The 18021-nt window shown below is 42.0% G+C and overlaps 2 protein-coding genes across 2 annotated transcripts in view; one reads left to right on the forward strand and one right to left on the reverse strand.

Moving 5' to 3' along the window:
- IGF2BP3 (insulin like growth factor 2 mRNA binding protein 3) overlaps positions 1-1903 on the forward strand; it is a 152894-nt gene extending 150991 nt beyond the window's left edge. Inside the window, exons 14-15 of the mRNA XM_007981885.3 lie at positions 52-165; positions 444-1903. Coding sequence (XP_007980076.2) covers positions 52-165; positions 444-542 — 213 coding nt within the window. The 3' untranslated portion in view covers positions 543-1903. The remainder of the gene's footprint in view (positions 1-51; positions 166-443) is intronic.
- Positions 1904-3333: 1430 nt separating this feature from the next.
- On the reverse strand, positions 3334-13861 carry MALSU1 (mitochondrial assembly of ribosomal large subunit 1). Its single transcript, XM_007981887.3, has 4 exons — positions 13508-13861; positions 12092-12270; positions 4959-5040; positions 3334-3554 (listed from the first exon to the last, which is right to left on the reverse strand). The coding sequence occupies exons 1-4, from the start codon at positions 13761-13763 to the stop codon at positions 3364-3366; spliced, it is 708 nt and encodes a 235-aa protein (XP_007980078.3). The 5' UTR covers positions 13764-13861; the 3' UTR covers positions 3334-3363.
- Between the last annotated feature and the right edge of the window lie 4160 nt (positions 13862-18021).

The following is an 18021-nucleotide window of genomic DNA, read 5'->3' on the forward strand; positions in this document are numbered from 1 at the left end:
AGGAAGCTTTTAAAACTGCCACTTAATGTGATTTATATTTATCTCTTTCAGGTGAATGAACTTCAGAATTTGTCAAGTGCAGAAGTTGTTGTCCCTCGTGACCAGACACCTGATGAGAATGACCAAGTGGTTGTCAAAATAACTGGTCACTTCTATGCTTGCCAGGCAAGTGGGCTCTAAAATGGATAAGCTTTTGTATCTTTCTCAATTGGAAGCAATTTTCCCACAGGTGCTCCTACCTGATAGAATTAGTTAAGATTGTTTGATGATTAAGACTTTTCATCTCCCTTTTAGCAGGTGATTTCAGAGACTACTAGCAAACTGACTAGTATGTATCTTTAATCATCAAATGGATTTCTATTTGAAATTGTTGAAATGAAGGGGTGCAATAACTTTTAGTAGCTTTTGATCAAGTAGAATTTCAAAGCTCTGTCCTTTTCCAGGTTGCCCAGAGAAAAATTCAGGAAATTCTGACTCAGGTAAAGCAGCACCAACAACAGAAGGCTCTGCAAAGTGGACCACCTCAGTCAAGACGGAAGTAAAGGCTCAGGAAACAGCCCACCACAGAGGCAGATGCCAAACCAAAGACAGATTGCTTAACCAACAGACGGGCGCTGACCCCCCCATCCAGAATCACATGCACAAGTTTTTACCTAGCCAGTTGTTTCTGAGGACCAGGCAACTTTTGAACTCCTGTCTCTGTGAGAATGTATACTTTATGCTCTCTGAAATGTATGACACCCAGCTTTAAAACAAACAAAAAAAAAAAGGGTAGGGGAGGGAGGGAAAGAGAAGAGCTCTATGCACTTCCCTTTGTTGTAGTCTCACAGTATAACAGATATTCTAATTATTCTTAATATTCCCCCATAATGCCAGAAATTGGCTTAATGATGCTTTCACTAAATTCATCAAACAGATTGCTCCTAAATCCAATTGTTACAATTGGATCAGAATAATTATCACAGGAACTTAAATGTTAAGCCATTAGCATAGAAAAACTTCTCAGTTTTATTTTTACCTAACACTAACATGAGTAACCTAAGGGAAGTGCTGAATGGTGTTGGCAGGGGTATTAAATGTGCATTTTTACTCAACTACCTCAGGTATTCAATAATACAACAAAAAGCAAAATTGTTCCTTTTTTTTGAAAATTTTATATACTTTATAATGATAGAAGTCCAACCGTTTTTTAAAAAATAAATTTAAAATTTAACAGCAATCAGCTAACAGGCAAATTAAGAATTTTACTTCTGGCTGGTGACAGTAAAGCTGGAAAATTAATTTCAGGGTTTTTTGAGGCTTTTGACACAGTTATTAGGTAAAAAAATGTTCAGAGATACGGAGCAGTGCCTAATATCTGGAGAGCAGCACTACCATTTATTCTTTCATTTATAGTTGAGAAAGTTTTTGATGGTACTAACAAAGTGGTGGCAGGAGGTTTTGGAACGGCTGGTTTAAATGGCTTCAGGAGACTTCAGTTTTTTGTTTAGCTATATGATTGAATGCATAATAAATGCTTTGTGCTTTTGACTATCAATACCTAAAGAAAGTGCATCAATGAAGAGATGCAGGACTTTCAACTAGTTGGCAAAAAGCAAGCTTTAGCTTGTCTTACAGGATGCTTAGTTTGCCAGTACACTTCAGACCAATGGGACAGTCATAGATGGTGTGACAGTGTTTAAAGGCAACAAAAGGCTACATTTCCATGCAGCCAGCACTGTCATGAGCCTCACTAGTATTTTGAAGATTTTTAAGCACTGATAAATTTAAAAAAAAAAATTAGACTCCACCTAAAGTAGTACGTAAGTATAGCAGGATTTCTGTATACTCTGCAATCAGTTCTTTGGGGAAAAAAAAAAAAGTCAAAAGATAGAGAATAAAAGTTTTTGGGATATAATTTGAATGACTGTGAAAACATACGACCTTTGATACCGAACTCATTTGCTCACTCCTTAGCTTGACAGCAAAGCCCAGTGTGTACAATTATGTTGGGTGTGGGTGGTCTCCAAGGCCACGCTGCTCTCTGAATTTTCAGTTTTGTTTGTAAGATGATCACAGTCATACTACACTGATCTAAAGGATATATATATATATATATCCCTTTAAAAAAAATCACTGCCTCATTCTTATTTCAAGATGAATTTCTATACAGACTTTTTCTGAAGATCGTATCAATTAGACATTTTGAAAATGATTTAAAATGTTTTCCTTAATGTTCTCACAAAACAAGTTTCTTTTGTAGTTTTAACCAAAAAAGTGCCCTTTTTGTCACTGGATTCTCCTAGCATTCATAATATTTTTTTTCATACAATGAATTAAAATTGCTAAAATCATGGACTGGCTTTCTGGTTGGATTTCAGGTGAGATGTGTTTAAGGCCAGAGCTTTTCTCAATATTTTTTTTCCCCAATATTTGATTTTTAATCAATATACACATAGGTGCTGCATTTATATCTGCTGGTTTAAATTCTGTCATATTTCACTTCTAGCCTTTTAGTATGGCAAATCATATTTTACTTTTACTTAAGCATTTGTAATTTGGAGTATCTGGTACTAGCTAAGAAATAATTCTATAATTGAGTTTTGTACTCACCATATATGGATCATTCCTCATGTATAATGTGCCCCAAATGCAGCTTCATTTTCCAGGTATCTTGACGCAGAATAAAGTTTTTCATCATTTAGGTGCAGTTTGTTGTGTAGTACATTTTATTTTTGGTTTTCAATTGTATGTGAACATTCTGAATTTGAGTTTTTCAAACTCTATATAGACAGATTTCTGTTATACCATGTCCAGCCATGGTACTTAATGTGAACCTTGATAATACTCTTGCATATGAACTAAGAACTAGAGCTTTCAGAGTTTTTCCTAACACTTTGTTTACTTTCTTTTGTTACTGGAGTATTGTGGAAGGGTTACAGAAGTCCTCCTAGAAGAATATTATCACCTCAAAGAAAAGTATAAAAATAGGATCAGTGGGCTGGTGGTACATTTTATGTTACTTTTTAAAATTTTTGTCATTCCATTAAACAGGGTTAAGATTTACATTTAAGCTAAATGAATAAAAATCTGAGCAGAGAACTCAATCACAGGAGCCAGTGCTAACTCACTCCAGGAAATTCTGATGACATTTCTAGGATAAAGGCAGAGTGTCTAAGTTTTGGGTAGAGTGTACTGATTTTTGGTTGCAAGTATTAGCCCACTTATCTACAGTCTCTGCATGTCAGTTAGCAGGAGTGCCCATGAAGTAGACAAGCCTTGTCCTAAGAGCAGCCTAACCAAGGAGGCAGGCTTTAGGAGCTGTATTTTCCAATAAGTGACTCAATCCAAATCTGAAATGACTAAAGCGGTGCATAAAATATTTTATTCACATTTGAACTCCACTGGAGTCACAGATGAAGTATCATCTTCTTCTATTCCAAGAATGAAGTCTTCAGGTACTGTCTCAGGTGCTATCTGAGCTAACTGGTCATCATAAGAACGTAGGGTCCATAATTTCTCTAATTCATAGATTTCTCTGGTTTCTGGAAGCATCAAATGAATCACCATGCTGCCTATCAGGGACAGACAAGAGATACAATGAAGGAATAGTTAATTTGCTTTTATTTCTTACCTTACAACACACATTGGCTAGTATAACTCTAGGAATAGAGCAGTGGTTCGCAAGTGTGGTTCCCAGATTAGCATCACTGTGGACCCCATCCCGGTAAAAATACCATAGAAATGATGCTATGCCTTTCTCAGCGTGCCTTATTAGGAGGGATATGTCAATATATAACATTGCTGGTGATAGTAACTTTATCAAAGAGACTAAAGGTGGTCAGGTTTCTCTTCGGTGACAATTCTCCATGGGTAACACACTTATGCACATCTTTTGTGCAAAACACTGCATTTTGTTCTGACTATCCATGAATGTTTTGTATTGTGAATATTCTTAACAGAAAGATACTGCCTCCCTCCAGGGCAAAGGGCAGCTTTGCTTACAACAGCATTTCTCAATTGGGTAATATTGGTAATGTTTAGGGTCATTTTTGATTGTCACAATTGGAGAGGAGGATACTGCTAAACATCCTACCGTTGCACAAGAGACACCCCACCCCACGTGCAAAATGACCTGGTCCAAAGCGGTTAATAGTGACAAAAGTGAGAAACCATCAGAGCAAAGGCAGCCCTGCCTCTTGCCAGTTACAAAAAGGCCCAGACACCCTCATCTGAGTTCCTGTTTTACAACTGTGTGTGCTGGTGTCATCTGGCCCATGTTGCCCTATGGAATCCAGAACTCAGGAAACCAGTGCAAAATGGATGCTGGCTACTGCTGTAATAAACTGTCCTTTGTCTCTAACCCTCTAATAGTCTTGGCTTTTACCAGTATCCATGAAAACTGGCGGGACAACTTATTAGCTTACCAGTAGAATAAAATCTCAAGATTCCTCAGTTCTTGACATACAGCTATGTTCTTCCCTTTGTAAATAGTATCTTGTTGGGAGGTGCTTTGAAACTATGTACACATTAATACCCAAAGTTGTTAGACCTTTTCAAAATTCTAGTCCTCTGCTCTTGTCCTTTCTTGTGCCTGGAATAACCTCATCCTCATCTATGCACCCCAGCCCCCAAACCTTCCTCTACCACTACTAAGGAATCTCTCCCGCCTCTACTATGTTACTCTGTTGTCCACCACCTTCCTGATCTGTATGGCTAGTAGATACACACCATGTAGTATATATCTTCCTCCAGGTGCGCATTATCTAGGGTACTTTGGCTTGGTTAGGTGAAAATTCTACATGTGAATAAGACCACCTGGATTATAACTAAAAAAACTTTTGTTACCTTAAACACACTTCAAAAATCTTACCTGGGAATACATTCATCAATTTGATCTCAATCCTTTTGCAACTGAAAACAACTCAAGATTAGTGTAGTACCATCAGTTACCTGTAAAATATGCCAGAATAACTTACCAAAATCCATGCACATCCAGTCATCAGTGTCCTTCCCTTCAATCTTAACATGAGGGTCATGTTTACATTTCAGGTGTTTGTACTGCAAAAAGCCACATGGTTTATTAAAGGAAGAGGGGAAAGGGGAAGCCTGTTCTTGCTGAAGGTCTGTTGGTTTTTGTTTGTTTGTTTTTAATCTTACCCATTTCTCATTGCTATACTTTGCCCTGTGATGAATAACTTAGGGAAACTATTTCTCCCTCTAAATCTTACCCACTTTCACCTGTCCCCTGAATTCTCCTGCCCCAGCCCTTCTGAGAGGGTAACCCCATTCATTCACCAAGGTGCCTCTGAGGCTGAAAAAGCTGTCAGCATGTGGTACCCACCTACATCCATCACTTGTGTTCCTCCCAGCTTCCTTTTACCTTTAGGGACTGCAGATACTACCTTCTGTTCATAAAGCCAGGTTGTCTCAGTGCCACTGATTTCACCTCATCTGCCTTCATGACATGTTAATGGAACCCTGTCATCCTATAAATGTGTTCAGTTATTTTGTTAAGACAGATATACTAATATCAAACAAGATAGCCATTAAGTAAAAACTGTTAAAAGAGACAAAGGACATCTCATATACATTACCCCAAAATCAAAGGAAACGATAATTAGGGCAGGAAAAAGACAAAATCAATGAAACTAGGATTTGGTTCTTAGAATGACTAAGAAAAAAGACAACTAAAATCTGAAATGAAAGAGGTGACACTACTGATTTTAGAGAAATAGGATTGTAAGAGTACTATGAGCAACTGTACACCAAACAACTGGGTAACCTAGATGAAACAGCAAAATTTCTAGAAACACACAACCTACCAACTGAATCACTAAGAAATACAAAGTTTCAATAGACCATTAACTAGTATGGGGATTGGATCAGTAATCAAAAATCTGTCGGCCGGGCGCGGTGGCTCAAGCCTGTAATCCCAGCACTTTGGGAGGCCGAGACGGGCGGATCACGAGGTCAGGAGATCGAGGCCATCCTGGCGAACACGGTGAAACCCCGTCTCTACTAAAAAATACAAAAAAACTAGCCGGGCGAGGTGGTGGGCGCCTGTAGTCCCAGCTACTCGGGAGGCTGAGGCAGGAGAATGGTGTAAACCCGGGAGGCGGAGCTTGCAGTGAGCTGAGATCCGGCCACTGCACTCCAGCCTGGGCGACAGAGCCAGACTCCATCTCAAAAAAAAAAAAAAAAATCTGTCAACAAAAGTCCTAGACCAGATAGCTTCCCTGGCGAGTTTTACCAAATATTTAAACCAGAATGCAATACTCAAATTCTCCCCAAAAAATGGAAGAGCAAGGAACACTTCCTAACTCATTCCATAAGACCAATACCCCTGATGAACATTTGATGCAAAAATTCTCAACAAAATACTAGCAAACCAAATTCAGCACCATATTAAAAGGATTATAGACCATGATCAAGTGGGATTTATCCCTGGAATGCAAGGTGGTTCAACACATAAGAACAGATCAATGCAATAACACCACATTAATAGAATGAAGAAAAAAGCTATATGATAATCTGAACTGATGCAGAAAAAGCATTTAACAAAATTCAATACCTTATGACAATAAAGCACTCAACAAAGTAGGCATAAAAGGAAATTACTTCAACATAATAAAGGCCATGTAACAAAAGCGCACAGCTAATATATTCAGTGATGAGACTGAAAGCTTTCCTGTAAGACCAGGAATAAAACTAAGTATGCCTGCTTTTCCTACTTCTATTCAACACAGTATTGGAAGTTCTAGTCAGAGCAATTCGTCAAGAAAAAAAAGGGTATCCAAATTGGAAAGGAAGAAGTAAAATTATCTCTGAAGACAATACAACTTCACATGTAGAAAAGCCCAAAGATTCCACAAAAAAAGCCCAGTTAGGACTACTAAACAAATTCAGCACACAAAAATCCATCGTATTTCTATACAGTAACAATGAGCAACCCGAAAAAGTTTTTAAAATTCCATTTATAATAGAATAATCCTTTTTTTAAATTGAGACATTCTTGTTTTGAGTTTTGCTCTTGTTGCCCAGGCTGCAGTACAATGGCACAATCTCAGCTCACAGTAACCTCCACCTCCCAAGTTCAAGCGATTCTCCTGCCTCGGCCTCCCAAGTAGCCAGGATTACAGGCATGTACCACCACGCCCGACTAATTTTATGTTTTTAGTAGAGATGAGGTTTCTCCATGTTGGTCAGGCTGGTCTTGAACTTCTGACCTCGGGTGATCCGCCTGCTTCGGCCTCCCAAAGTGCTGTGATTACAGACATAAGCCACCATACCCAGCCTAGCAGAATAATCTTAACCACAGGAGCAAAAGACTTGTACATTGAAGACTACAAAACACTGCTGAAAGAACTTAAAGATGCCAGTAAATGGAAAGATACTTCATATTCATGGATGGGAAGACAATACTGTAAAGATGCCAATACTACCCAATGCAGTCCACAGATTCAATGCAATCTATATCAAGATCACAATATTTTTTGAAGAAACAGAAAAATCCAACCTAAAATTTATATGGGTCCAGGCATGGTGGCTAACACCTGTAATCCCAGCACTTTGGGAGGCCAAGGGAGGAGAATTGCTTGAATCTGTGAGCCGAGATTGTGCCACTCTACCACAGCCCGGGTAACATAAGCGAAACTCCATCTCAAAAAAAATTATATGGACTCTCAAGGAACCCCAAATAGCCAAAACAATCTTGTAAAAGAAACAAAGTTGGAGTCTCGTATTTCTTGATTTCAAAACTTAGAACAAAGCTATAGTAAACAAAACAGTCTGAAACTAGCAAAAAGACAGACGTGCAGACTGATGAAACAGAATACAGAGCCCAGAAATAAACCCTTGTGCATATGGTCAAATGATTTTCAACAAGGGAGCCAAGACCATTCAATGCACAAAGGACAGTCCTTCCAACAAAGGGTGCTGAGGAAACGTGTCCACATGGAAAACCTTACCGTCCACAAAAACTAACTCGAAATGGGTTAAATATCTAAACAGGAGTCCTAAAACTATAAAACTCTTAGAAGAAAATGGGGAAAACATGATACTGGTTTGGCAATTATTTACTGGATATAATACCAAAGACACAGGCAACAAAAGAAAAAAATTGGACTTCACCAAAATTAAATACTTTTGTGCATCAAAGGACACTCTAAAAAGAGCAAAAAGGCAACCCACAGAATGGCAGAAAACATCTGCAAGTCACATATTTGATAAAGGATTAATACCCAGAATATATAGAGAGCTCCTACAACTCAACAACAAAACAACCACCAACCTGATTTTAAAATGGGCAAAGAGTCTGGGCAATATAGTGAGACCCTGTCTCTACAAAAAAAAATTAGCTGGGCATTGTAGAGTAACTCCTACCATTCTACTTTCTGTCTCTATGAATTTGACGATGACTACTCCTCTAGTCCTAATAACTTGGGAGGCTGAGGTGAGAGGATCACTTGAGCCCAGAAGTTCCAGGCTGCAGTGAGCTATGACCACACCACTGCCCTGAAGCCTGGGCAACAAAGTGAGACACTGTCTCTTTAAAAAAAACAAAAAAGCAAAGGACTTTTCTTCAAATAACATATACAAATGGGCAATACGCAAAAGAAAACATGCTCAACATCACTAATCCTTAGGAAAATACAAATAAAAACCACAATGAGATTTCACTTCATGCCCATTAGGATGGCTATTACCAAAACCAGAAAATAAGTGTTGGTGAGGATGTGAAGACTGGAAACTGCACTGCTAGAGGAAATGTAAAGTGGTGTAGCCACTATGAAAGAATACAGGAGCTCCTCAAAAAATTAAAAACATTCAGCCTTGTGCTAGGCTGGTGAAAAGAAAAAACAAAAATTAAAAACAGAATCACTATATGATCCAGCAATCCCATTTTTTTGCACATACCCCAAAGCATTAAAAGCAAGGACATAAACAATTTTTTTTTTTTTTGAGACTGCGTTTTGCTCTTGTCACCCAGGCTGGAGAGCAGCAGCACGATCTTGGCTCACTGCAACCTCCACCTCCCAGGTTCAAGCAATTCTCCTGCCTCAGTCTCCCAAGTAGCTGGGATTACCGGCACCCTCCATCATACCCAGCTAATTATTATATTTTTAATAAAGACAGGGTTTCACCATTTTGGCCAGGCTGGTCTTGAATTCCTAACCTCAGGTGATCTACCTGCCTTGGCCTCCCAAAGTGCTGGGATTACAGGCATGAGCCCAGCCTTTTTGTTTGTTTGGTTTTTTTTTTTTTTTTTTTTGAGACAGCGTCTTGCTCTGTCACCCAGGGTGGAGTGCAGTGGTACAATCTCAGCTCACTGCGGCCTCGACCTCCTGGGCTCAAACAATCCTCCACCTCAGCATCCTGAGTAGCTGGGACTACATGCACACACCACCAAGCCCGGTCAATTTTTTATTTTATTTTTTATCTTTTTTGTAGAGATGGGGTTTCACCGTGTTGCCCAGGCTGGTTTCAAACTTCTGAGCTCAAGCAATCCACCCTCCTTGGCCTCTCAAAATGCTGGGATTACAGGCATGAGCCACTGCGCCCAGCCTCATGAACAGTATTTCTATACCCATACTTATACCAGCATTATTCACAATAGCCAAAAGGTGGAAGCAATCTAAGTGTCCATCAATGGATAAAAGGATAAACGAAATGTGGTATATACATAAGACAGAGTATTATTCAGCCTTAAGAAAGAAGGAAATTCTGGCACATGTTGCTACATGGATGAACCCTGAAGACATTATGTTAAGTCAGATAAGTCGGTCACAAATGTATGATTCTACTCTTATGAGATACTGAAAAGTAGTCAAATTCATAGAGACAGGCAGTAGAATGGTAGCTGCCTAGGGAAGGGGAAATGGGGAGTTATTGTTTAATGAGTTCAGTGTTTCGGTTTTGCAAGATGAAAAAAGTTCTGGAGATGGATGGTGGTAATGATTGCACATCAATGTGAAGGTACTTAAAGCTACTGAACAACACATTTTAAAATTACTAAATGGGCAGGGCACAGTGGCTCATGCCTGTAATCCCAGCACTTTGGGAAGCCGAGGTGGGTGGATCACAAGGTCAGGAGGTGGAGACCAGCCTGACCAACATGGTGAAACCCCATCTCTACTAAAAATAGAAAAATCAGCCGAGCGTGGTGGTGGGTGCCTATAATCCCATCTACTCAGGAGGGTTAGGCCAGAGAATCACTGGAATCCGGAAGGTGGAGTTTGCAGTGAGCCGAGATCGAGCAACTGCACTCCAGCCTGGGTGACAAAGCGAGACTCCACTCCAGCCTGGGCAACAGAGTGAGACTCTGTTTCAAAAATAAAAATAAAAAAGATTCAACGGTAGGTTTTATGTTATATATATTTTACCACAACAAAACTTTCTTGCCTTTGCATTTCTCTCCTCATCTAAAATCTTTGTAAAGGTAATTTCTATCTATCTCTTTCACAGAAGCTTCTCTGTAAAACCTCCCATTCTTTTTACATCCCCAAGTCCAGTGGTCACTAAGTCTTCTTACTCCATCCCACCATAACATCTGATAGAGACCCTAGTATGCTGTCTTTGTATCTCTTCTTTATGCTTTCCTAGTTCTCTTCCTATCTCTCCAATTACCCCGTTTTTGGCATCTTCTTCTGCTCTGTCATGTTGCACCAGGGTTTTGTGTACAGCCCCCACCTTTTTATTTTACAACCGTTCTCTATACAATCTCAGCTACTCTTTTGGTCTTAACTGCCTCCTCTATGACCAATTCTCAACAGACTAAGAAAGGTATGATGGCCCTGTGGAATGGTACCAGAGTCAGCTGGAGGCTTCCAAGTAGTTTCTTCCTCATTCTGATTCATATTCAGTGCAACTAGAAAACAATCCCCCTTTCTTTCCTCAACTAGACCTGTAAGGGCAAGGACTACAGATCTTTTTTGTTCTTACCTTGCCAATACCCTGTACAGTGCTTGGGAACACTGGGCATGCTGAAATATTTGAATTAAACTCCAGGCCAGCACTGTCCAATAGAACATTTTACAATTATGAAAATGCTTTATGGCCATCCCATATGGTAGCCATTAGCCACACGTGGCTATTGAGCATCTGAAATATAGTTAATATAACTGCAGAACTGAATTTATATTTATTTATTTTTTTGAGACAGAGTCTCGCTCTGTCACCAGGCTGGAGAGAAGTGATGCGATCTCGGCTCACTGCAACCTCCGCCTCCCAGGTTCATGATTCTCCTGCCTCAGCCTCCGGAGTAGCTGGAATTACAGGCACACGCCACCACACCCAGCTAATTTTTGTATTTTTAGTAGAGACAGCGTTTCACCATGTTGGCCAGGATGTTCTTGATCTCTTGACCTGGTGATCCACCCGCCTCAGCCTCCCAAAGTGCTGGGACTACAGGCGTGAGCCACCACGCCTGGCTGAATTTATATTCTAATTTATAATTAAATAGGCACATGTGGCTAGTGGCTACCGCAATGGATACTGCCTCTAGAACTCCCTCTGGTTATACTGTCTTCTAGCTTGCCTCGGGTTATAAAATATTATCTTCCGGCTGGGCACAGTGGCTCATGCCAGTAATCCTAGCACTTCAGGAGGCCAAGGCAGGCGGATCCCCTGAGGTCGGGAGTTCGAGACCAGCCAGGCCAACATGGAGAAACCCATCTCCACTAAAAATACAAAATTAGCTGGGCGTGGTGGCACATGCCTGTAATCCCAGCTACTCGGGAGGATGAGGCAGGAGAATCGCTTGAACCCTGGAGGCAGAGGTTGCCGTGAACCGAGATGGCGCCATTGCACTCCAGCCTGGGCAACAAGAGCAAAACTCCATCTCAACTAAAAAAAAAAAAAAAAAAAAAATTCTTCCTTGCGGTCACAAGAGAAAAGAATTAGGAATATCCTAACTAAACAGGGCTAGATATTTGTTCCCATACCTTTCACTATCAAAGAACATAAAATGAATTCATGCAAATTCTGAAAATGTGGGCTTCTTCTGTAACTCTGTATGATGGGTTTACTCTCTAAGTGTTGCTCCTTGGCCTGATGCACTGTCACTATCCCACTCAGTTAATGGTCCAAAAGAGAAAAGAAAACATCCTACCATTTTCACAAGGTAGAAGGCCATGGCATGTAAGTGTCGGGTAGAAGTTCCACTACCAATCACAAAGTAATCTGTATATCTCATTTCTGGAGGAACCTGGATCACACAAATGTCTCTTGCATTTTCTTGCCTCAGAAGTGAAACCATCATATCGATGTCAAACTTGGGACCAGTATGATCTGAAATGCACAAATAGTTGTTTGTATCAGGACGGCCAAGCAGATAGACCCGTATGCACCCAGGGATGCCGGCAGCCAACTGTTCCTCCATGAGGGTGTTTAGATCCAAAGTGTTTTTACAGACAGCAGGGCAAAGGCCTCCTGGAAGCTCAACCTAGAAAGCAGTATCATAGTACTGCTCAACTTTTATGGTCAGTGCTCAGATTACGCAGAGCCACTATACATCCTTCACCATTAACCATATGCAAGTATAACCAGACATCAGTGACAAATGACTTTCTATTCACTAATACTTAAAAGGAGCAATACACCACAAACACAGAAATGCTGTACAAAGAAAAACAGTGCCACAATTGGGTAGGAGGTGATATCCTGGAGCATATTACATTGAATCTCAGTCATAACGTGTCACAGAATTGTGAGCTGGAAGGGCTCTTAGATATACCTGGTCCACAATCTTCAATTGAGAGATGAAGAAACTTCAATTGAGGCCTAGCAGAATTACTGTGGCCTAAGGTCAGTCACTGAAAGAGCTACATTTTTAAGTAATTATTATTTTGAACCTTTAAGTTTTCATACAAAGCCACTGGGTTATTAACAACTGTTACCTGTGAAAATCTAATTTTTTTTCCCGTAAAGATTTAGATACTCTGATCTTCAGCTTGGAGTATTACAGGCTGTAAATTTAAAGCTCGCCCAAGTTCTAAAGCCGACTCCAAAGGACCTAGTAGCTAAGTCCACTAAGGCCTCTCCCTCTCATACTCTACATTCTTAGATGTAATCTGTTTATCATTCTTAAGTTTCTAAAAACGTCAGCAATAACTAGAGGATATTAACTTGGACCCATCTAATACTGGTGCTTCCTACGCACCCCTTCGCACCCAGACCCTAGAGCTCCTCAGAATCCTCAAGCCCCAACAGTCCCCACAAACCCATTTTCCAGGATCCTAGGAACAGAGTGAAAGGAGGTGAGGACGGTAAGGCTGTGATGCCAAGGGTGGGAGGTGGCCATCCGGGAGGCTGGGATTTTGCAGTTCATCTCTTGCCCTCAGTTTCTTCACTGTGAAAAGGGAAAGTTGGCGCCAACAATCTTTGAAGTCCCTGCCAGCTCTGGATGTGCAGGAGCTTTGTGACTCCAAGAGAAATGCACAAAGAGGGGAACCCAGAGCCACCTTGGCTGGGACCTGACTCCAGACCGCCCGGAGAAGGTCGCCTTCGTTCTCCTCCACGCCCGTACCTGCCGCGTCCGATTCTGGGCGTCCCTCGTCGACCGTCCTCTCCGCCCGCTCCTCCAGGCCAGGCTCGCTGTGCAGGCCGCGGACAAAGTTTGGGGTCTGGCAAGCCCGGCAGAACGCTGCTCCTACGGGAAGCCGCTGCATGGCCAGCAGCTGAAGCCCGGGCTCAGCTCCAACCGCGCACCCCGCCACCGAAGAAACCGCCCTGCGCCACATTAGTGGCGCGAGCAGCCGCGCCACACAGCCGCTCGGCCCCATGGCAGTAGCCTCACGTCGGCGTCGCTGGTGGGTGGCACTTCAGGGAGCCCGGCCTGGAAATTGTACGTCAGATGCGTGGGCGGAGTCAAGGCCTGAAGGACGGGCCATGGGCGGAGTCTGGAGCTGGCGAAGACGGCAGTGACCCGGAAGAGCTACTTGGGGATTAGGGCGTGCAGGAACAAAGAGCTGGTGTTGCTTGCCCAGCTTGCTTTACCTTGTGTCGCAGTGCTGCAGTACGTTGTCACTTTTTTGAACTCTGTCCACTGAGCCTCATAAAGGCAATAATTTTCGTTTCATTTTTAACTGTTCTCTCCACAGCACCTAAAACAGTTCCTGGTACTAAATGTCCAGAAGTTGCTGTTAATCTGATTAGGCTGGGATTAGGACATATAATTTACCCTCTTTCATTACTAAAAAATATTCAAGATTCGCTTGCAAATTTGAAATCCCACCAGGAAAGTCTGTTACCCTGGGCTAGAGTGGGGTGGGAGGCAGAGGCGTAAAGGACCATTTGGAAACCGTTCTTAGGCCAGCCCATCTACACCCGCTGTATGGAGGAGTTCACGTCCAGGGGCGGCACTGTGGGGACCAGCTTTGTGAGAATGAGGAATTCTGAGGTACCGTTGTGGTATTAAGTCATTGGACTTGAAAACTGCAATAGATCCTGGGTGCGGGGGAGAGGGGGAAGCAGGGCAGGGGGTTGGGGGGCATGGGGCTTGGCAGGGAAGCAACTTGCCCAGGTCATACACTTACTGACCGTGTCAGAATCAGAAGCCAGTTTTTGACTTCTGAACTCCAGGCCTGCTAACTGCTGAAAGGCAGGCTTCATAGAGAGCAAATATTTCAAATGCCTGAAACAGTGCCAGACACATAGCAGGCACTCCAAAAATGTTTGCTATATTATTTTAAATGATTCCAAGCACTAATTTTGGGAAGTTTTTTTAAAAAAATACAGAAATTAAGCATTTGTATATATCACACCAGATATGTACAATCACTTCAAGGTATTTCTGAAAAGAAGAAAGACATTACAGATTAAGTTTCCTCAGTCCAATTTTAGCTCCATCCTCAATTCCATTTTTCCATAGGCATGAACTTGGCGTTTCTCCCAGCTTTTGGCATCCATTCTGTGTTCCCACCCTTCTCTGAACATCCCAGACCTGCTTTACCACCTGTATTTGCCAGCTCATTTAATGGGTCATCATCCCTTCAAATCTCCCAAACCCTGGATTTCATTCAGTCCAGGATCTTCATACAACAAACGATTCTGTTGTCAAAATCCTGCTTATGTTACCTCCAAAATGTTTTTGTGAGTCCGGCTTCTTGTCTTCATGTCCACTGTTTCTTCCTTAGTCCAAACCCTCATTAGTTCTTGCCTGATTAGAGACCACCTCCTACCTGGCTTTCCTGTCTCCAGTCTGTTTCTACTCTTTTCATCCTCCATGCTGCCCTTCTATCCACTACAGTCATTTTCACTTCTCTGCTTTTTGCTATTTTTCAAACTCACCATACTTTTTTTTTTTTTTTTTTTTAAAGAGATGGGGTCTTACTCTTGTCACCCAGACTGGAGTGCAGTCGCACAATCATAGCTAACTACATCCTCAAACTCCTGGGCTCAAGCAGTGCTCCTGCCTTAGCCTCCCAATTAGCTAGGACTACAGGCATGTGGAACCATGGCCAGCTAATTTTTGTTTTTAATTGTTTTAAAGACAGGATCTCACTATGTTGCCCAGGCTGGTTTCAAACTCCTGGCCTTAAGCAATCTACCCCCCTGTAGCCGTGAGTACAGGCACAAACCACCATGCCTGGCAACCTCACCATATCTTTCAATGCCAAGCTTTGCATATACTTTTTTTTTTTGAGATGGAGTCTCACTCTGTCACCCAGACTAGAGTGCAGTGGCACCATCTCGGCTCACCACAACCTTTGCCTCCAGAGTTCAAGCGATTCTCCTGCCTTGGCTTTCCGAGTAGCTGGGATTGCGGGCATGTGCCACCACACCCAGCTAATTTTTGTATTTTTAGTAGAGACAGGGTTTCACCACGTTGGCCAGGCTGGTCTCAAAGTCCTGACCTCAAGTGATCTACCCACCTCAGCCTCCCAAAGTGTTGGGTTTACAGGTGTGAGACACTGTGCTTGGCCACTACTCTTTTTAGAGCACCCTTTTCCCATTTTTTCATATGACAAACTCAGACTCACTCCGTAAGATATACCTTAAGCATTAAGATATCTCCCCCCTACTCTCTCAGATGGTCCCTCAGAAACCCCTCATCCCTTTGTTCATAAATGTCTTTAATATTTACTATGTTTGATTGGATGATACCCCACTAGAAAAGACTTAGATTTAATTCCACCTCTTCTGTTTATTAGCAGTATACTATTGAAATTCTTAATCTGAGCCTTAGTTTCCTCATCTGAAAATGAGGGAATGATACCTTCTTCACAGAGTCTCAAAAGCTTGAATAAAATATGTAGCACAAATTATATACCATAGTGCTTGGCATGTAGTAATCATATGGAAATTAGTATCTATCTACAAACTGACCTCATGGAGAGGAAATGGCTTGAACCCAGTCATTATGATAAAGCCCATCAGAAAAAGACAACCAGGAACACACGTGTGGTCAAAGTTTTTTTTTTCTGAGTTGCTCTGTCACCCAGGCTGGAGCGCAGTGGCGCAATCTCAGCTCACTGCAACCTCCACCTCCCAAGTTCAAGCAATTCTGCCTCAGCCTCCTGAGTAGCTAGGATTACAGGCATGCACCACCACGCCTGGCTAATTTTTTTTTTGTATTTTTAATAGAGACAGGGTTTCACCATGTTGGCCAGGCTGGTATCAAACTCCTGACCTCGTGATCCTCCCACCTTGGCCTCCCAAAGTGCTGGAATTACAGGTGTGAGCCACCACACCTGGCCCAAAGTTTTATTAACTTGCTGTAGCAAGGGAGACTGCATGCTATGGAGGACAGAGGAGAAGCTCAGGAAGAGGGACTAGAAGAGGCTTTGTTTAGGACTTGTGCTTATGCTCAGTGAGTCTGAGACCAGAGGAAGTGGGGTCAGCTGTGGATTGGGTAGTCCTGAATCACGGGAAGTTTAGGAATTTTGTTTCTCAGTAATCTTTGTTCAGGAGACAGGAGAATGTTCACGGGGGCTGGGGATGTCAGTGGTCAGTCACTCACAAAAGTCGTGTGGTCTGGGGAGAATCATGTCCTATTAAAAACATTATTTTAGGCTTCACTAGGAACATCACATTCTGATTAGCAGCAGGGCTGAGAAACAGACTCAGGGTCCTTGTTCCTTATAAGTATAAAAGTTAAGATAAATATGGAGTGCTGGCCCCTGGGGAGGATTGATGCTGAAGCTGTGTCTTTGTGTGGAATGATGTGAAATGACCCCCATGCCCAGTCTTCAGACAAGACCGGGACGTTTCATTCCCACTGAAATGATTCCAAACAACAGTTTCTCATCATCTGTGATTTTAGAGACAAGGTTTGCCAGCACTATGTATGTCTTTAATGTTAATGACCAAAATCCATATTTACAGGTCATATTTCCTACCTGAGGAAAATTAGAGAGGTTCTCAGAAATGCAAAATGCCCCTTTCCCCCAAAACTGCCATCTACTCATGGGCTTGGACATAGTTTTCAGACCTTGGTTGCTTAGTAAAGGCAGCATCAGAAGGTGGGGTGGTCTGATAATCATTACCTTTGGGGTATGGAGCCAGAGGATTTAAGCCAAAAGCAACTTCCTGAGAGAGTCAGGAATTATAAATTAACTACAGTCCATGAGTACAAGGACTTCCTGATTACAGACCCTAATTACATCCCTGGTGTGTTAATTTGGGAGCCTCCTATTTGCTGTGTTAGCAGCAGAGTCAAAAGGTTCCCAAATTTGTGTCCTGGGGCTTCATGGGAAGGTGAGAAGCGGCAGTCACAAACACCTTCTCTGCAGCTAGCCCCAGGGGCTGGGGAGAAGGTGGGGGCCTACTTTGGGAGATGACACCACACAGACCTCAGGACCTTGCTTCAGAGAGAACAGAGAGGTAGGAAGTACAAAGCAGGCTGGGCCATACAAAGTCCCAAGGGCTGGAGAGAGATTGCACAAGCTTCCTGATGTGCCCATACTGGACCAGCGGGTCCTTAACATCACACGTTACAGGACTGGCACATAATGTATAAATGACTAAATTTATATAGTTTTGAAACTGGGAAGCTTATCACTCCGACCTCTGCTTACTCCATGCATGAATTTATTATGC

The sequence above is a fragment of the Chlorocebus sabaeus genome, chromosome 21 (genome assembly GCF_047675955.1).
Source record: "Chlorocebus sabaeus isolate Y175 chromosome 21, mChlSab1.0.hap1, whole genome shotgun sequence".
NCBI classification, from domain to species: domain Eukaryota; kingdom Metazoa; phylum Chordata; class Mammalia; order Primates; family Cercopithecidae; genus Chlorocebus; species Chlorocebus sabaeus.

Coding starts and splice junctions, on each gene's coding strand:
- MALSU1 (XM_007981887.3), bottom strand. CDS start 13,763: ATGGGGCCGAGCGGCTGTGTGGCGCGGCTGCTCGCGCCACTAATGTGG. Junction 5,041..12,091: donor CCTTCTACCTTGTGAAAATG/GTAGGATGTTTT, acceptor GGCTTTTTGCAG/TACAAACACCTGAAATGTAA. Junction 3,555..4,958: donor CTGGATGTGCATGGATTTTG/GTAAGTTATTCT, acceptor TGTCCCTGATAG/GCAGCATGGTGATTCATTTG.